General features: G+C 31.1%; 1 protein-coding gene across 1 annotated transcript; it reads left to right on the top strand.

Annotated features, from left to right (window-relative positions):
• The first annotated feature begins 393 nt into the window (after window positions 1-393).
• LOC115700338 (zinc finger protein 6) lies at window positions 394-1227 on the top strand. Its single transcript, XM_030627907.2, has one exon. The coding sequence runs from the start codon at window positions 466-468 to the stop codon at window positions 1072-1074; it is 609 nt and encodes a 202-aa protein (XP_030483767.2). The 5' UTR covers window positions 394-465; the 3' UTR covers window positions 1075-1227.
• The last annotated feature ends 2560 nt before the right edge of the window (window positions 1228-3787 follow it).

The following is a 3787-nucleotide window of genomic DNA, read 5'->3' as shown; positions in this document are numbered from 1 at the left end:
CTCCCAGTGTATATTCTTAACAAATTTGATATTTTAGTATTTTATTAGAGTTGGCCTAATAAAATTATTTCTAGACATGCCAATTGGTCAAATGTTTGAAACCTAGTAATTATTAAAATGCATCATTAATATTAATAATATAACATACTTATACTTGTAATGCAAGCAAAAAACTGATTAAGAGCAAATGCAAGCGAAAGTGTGATATTTTTACAGCTCCTACTATATACACACATATAGCTGTACAGCTTTTAAAAAATATCTGTTAGGGGCAGATCCGTAATTTTACCTCACAACCAATCACATAGTAGATAAAGTTTGTTTTAGGGTTATGACAACAAAAAAAAAAACCTATTTAAACCTCACTACTAATATATATATATATATATATATAATACACATACAGAGAGAGAGATAATTTTCTGGGTCAGTTTTACACTCTTGAGCTCCTCCTATACTCCAACAATGGCGGACCCAGCCATCTACGATTTCCTCAACCAGCCACCGCCCTCTTCCTCCTCCCCTTCTCCTTCTAAACCCATCAGAAGGTCCCAAGCTCAAATGGGTAACGGAGGCGGCGGAGGAGGCTCATCTCACCGTCTCTTCTATTGCCAATACTGTCCTCGCAAGTTCTACACTTCTCAAGCTCTCGGTGGCCACCAAAACGCTCACAAGCGAGAACGAGCCGCCGCTCGAGGACGGAGCTTATCAGCCGAGCGACTGGCTCGTATGCAACTCGACTCATCATCACCTCATCATCTTCAAGTTGATCACTCTTCGGGACCACCGCCGACGGGAGGAGTACTTCTCGACCGTTATTGGCTCGACTACGGCCACGGCCACGGTCACAACCCAATACCCTCTTCGGCCGTTCATGGCGGCAGTCACTATTTTGGATCGAGTTCTTCCTCTTTTCATCATGCTGATCAATATCCTCTGGGTTTTCACGGTGGTTCTACGCCGGAATCTCTCTCTCCCACAACCACCGGCGATGGCGGCGCTGCTGCTCCTGCTCATCATCATCATCACCATCATCATGACCTCGTAAACCTTGACCTTTCTCTTCACTTGTGAACGAAAAAAGCTAGTTATATATAGTTATATAGTTAGAGTTATATATAGGGCTCTACTGATCATGTTCTAACCCTCATATAGTATAACTTGTTCTTTGATTTTGGTACCTTATTATTAATTTCTGATATTGGTTTCTTTACCCCTTTATGATAATTTTTATGTTTTTTCAGTATATTAATCTTGTGTTGACAATCTTTAATTTCTTGATGATGGGTTGGTCAGATTGAACTTGAAGTTCAAAAGTGGGTTTTTATTATTTAGGGTTAGGGTTTAAAAATTAATGAGGGGTTTATTGAGTTTCAGATTAAAAGCACTTGTCACTCTTATCAGAACTATATATATATATACTAACTACAATCTTATCTTATGTTTTGAGTATAACTTGTTTAAGATATAATGATAAATTTGGTCATTAAATGGAAATAAGTTATTATTTTATGTGTTTGTTGAAAAAGTTGATAGGTTTTTATAATATAAAATAATATAGTAATTAGCTAAGCTTTTTGTTTCTTATTTAAATTATTATTATGCACGAGGGAAATTGTTGATATGCCATACATGTAGTATGAGTATGATATATATATAGTACTATATATACATAAATACACAAATATGGTAGTGGTGGTGTGGTGGATATATATATGTCCTCTTTTTTGTTGCAGAAAGTTAAAACGCCACCACAAATATATACGTGGGAGCAAAATATATATATATATGTATAGTACATGTCAGTAAAATTTCATATACAATTTCATCATTAATTCTTTTTCTTTGCATAGTATTAGTTTTGGGATTTTGGCCTACAATATTGACAAGTGAGTGACTACTACTACTAATAATAAAGCCATATCAAACAACTCTCTCTACTTCAGTTTTGTCCATATGCAATAAAAATATATAAATATTGAAAAGAGTGACCGTATTATTTGACGGCTTAGACTTCAATTTTTTTAAATAATTATAATAATGAAAAAAAAACCCCATTTTTATTTTGATGGAAAGATGTGATTTTTGATTGATTTATGGTACATATATTCAAACGAATGGGTTGGTGATGATTTGGTGAAAATGACTGAGCATAAGCTATATATATGAAATTATAGCTAAGCTATGTATATATATAGGTAGCGATGTTGTTGATCACTGGTTGTTTTCTTCCATTTTGTAAGTACCGTAATTATCAGAAGAAGAAGGAATAAGATGAAGTGTGTTACTATTAGTATTATTTCTTGGTACATATATATGTAATATTCCATGTCAAATTTCCTTTAAAAAAATAAATAATGCAGTTACCAAATTGTAGGGTTCGTTGCATGAATTTAGTAACTTTGATTTGATTTCATCAATCACTTTAATTAATGAAACAATGTGGGGTCCATTTGGGTTTGTATTTTCAGTGACAATGCTCGAATATTACTATGTACAGAGGGCTTAACTGGCAGTTCATTATATTGATGAGATGTAATGATATATCATGTGTGTGTATAAATATATTTATATATATAAAGGCTTGACTTGATAGATATAGTAGACATTGTAGTTCACTTGTGATGAACTTAATTAGCTACGAATGTAAACTAGTCCAAAATCTTGACATTAATGTCATATATTCAATAAACTTGGATTCTGCCTTAATGCATGTATATTCGCAAATATATATTTCCATCATGTGATTTGACGATATATTAAATAGTATAATATATATTAATTTATTATACACATTTTTTATAGTAATTTATTATATATATATAGAGATCACGATTTTCTACTCATTATTACATTGTGAGTTCACATGAAAAATAAAAATATTAGATAATTAGTGTGGGATGATAAAGATTAATGCTTTAATATAAGAAGCTTCCAACTCATTTTCAAATGTGTGATTGAATTTAAAACTAGGTTCCACTTTATAATTATAAGAGAAAGTATGAAATTAATTCGCTATTTAATTACACTAATGTTACACTAGGGTTTTAAGACAGAATGTTAGTTTGATTATTAGTGTCGAATTAGTGGAGGATAAATTGGGTTTGTTGGGCTTCTGTTTGTTCAATGGTGTTTTATTTCTTTTTTTTTATTATTGTTTTGATTTTCATTATTATGTTTAATTTTGTGGTTATTTTAGAGTAGTGATTATTCACCACCTTATTAGATTAATAGGGTTGTTATTGTCCAAGTGAGAGATACAAGTTTTGTTTCTTATTGGTTTGTTGGTATATCATTATAATGGATCCAAATCTCCTTCCGTAACGATGTCTTCTTGATCTTTCTCTTTAGGCGTTAGATTTTGGGTATCTTCAGATTTTTATTTGCCATTTTGTATTATACTTGTATTTCGAGCAATAAATATATGAGTTTAACTGTGTGATACTGTTACGAATTTTATATATATATGCTTGCAAAAGCACAAATCGACAAGTAATAATCGTGGTCAAGAGACCGATTATCATCCCATAAAGATTAAAAGTAATTAAAACAATTAATTATAACAAATATTAAAACCTAATTTTATTTAAACAATCGATTTCGAGTAATATTAAAAAATTAAAAGAGAATAGAAAGAACTAGAATAACAAATTAAAGTTGATAATAATCAAATAAAAAAAATTATGTTTTAATTTCATCCTAATATAACTCTTGTCTAGATAAGATAAAAAAATGTCATCTTATTCCTATAAATAGTAGTAACAAGAATATACAAATGTCGAACAAA

This window comes from Cannabis sativa, chromosome 8 (genome assembly GCF_029168945.1).
Source record: "Cannabis sativa cultivar Pink pepper isolate KNU-18-1 chromosome 8, ASM2916894v1, whole genome shotgun sequence".
Lineage (NCBI taxonomy): Eukaryota > Viridiplantae > Streptophyta > Magnoliopsida > Rosales > Cannabaceae > Cannabis > Cannabis sativa.
This window is presented reverse-complemented; position numbering and strand designations above follow the sequence as displayed.

Bases quoted from the DNA above. Each gene is read 5' to 3' on its own strand.
- LOC115700338 (XM_030627907.2), top strand. From the start codon at position 466: ATGGCGGACCCAGCCATCTACGATTTCCTCAACCAGCCACCGCCCTCT.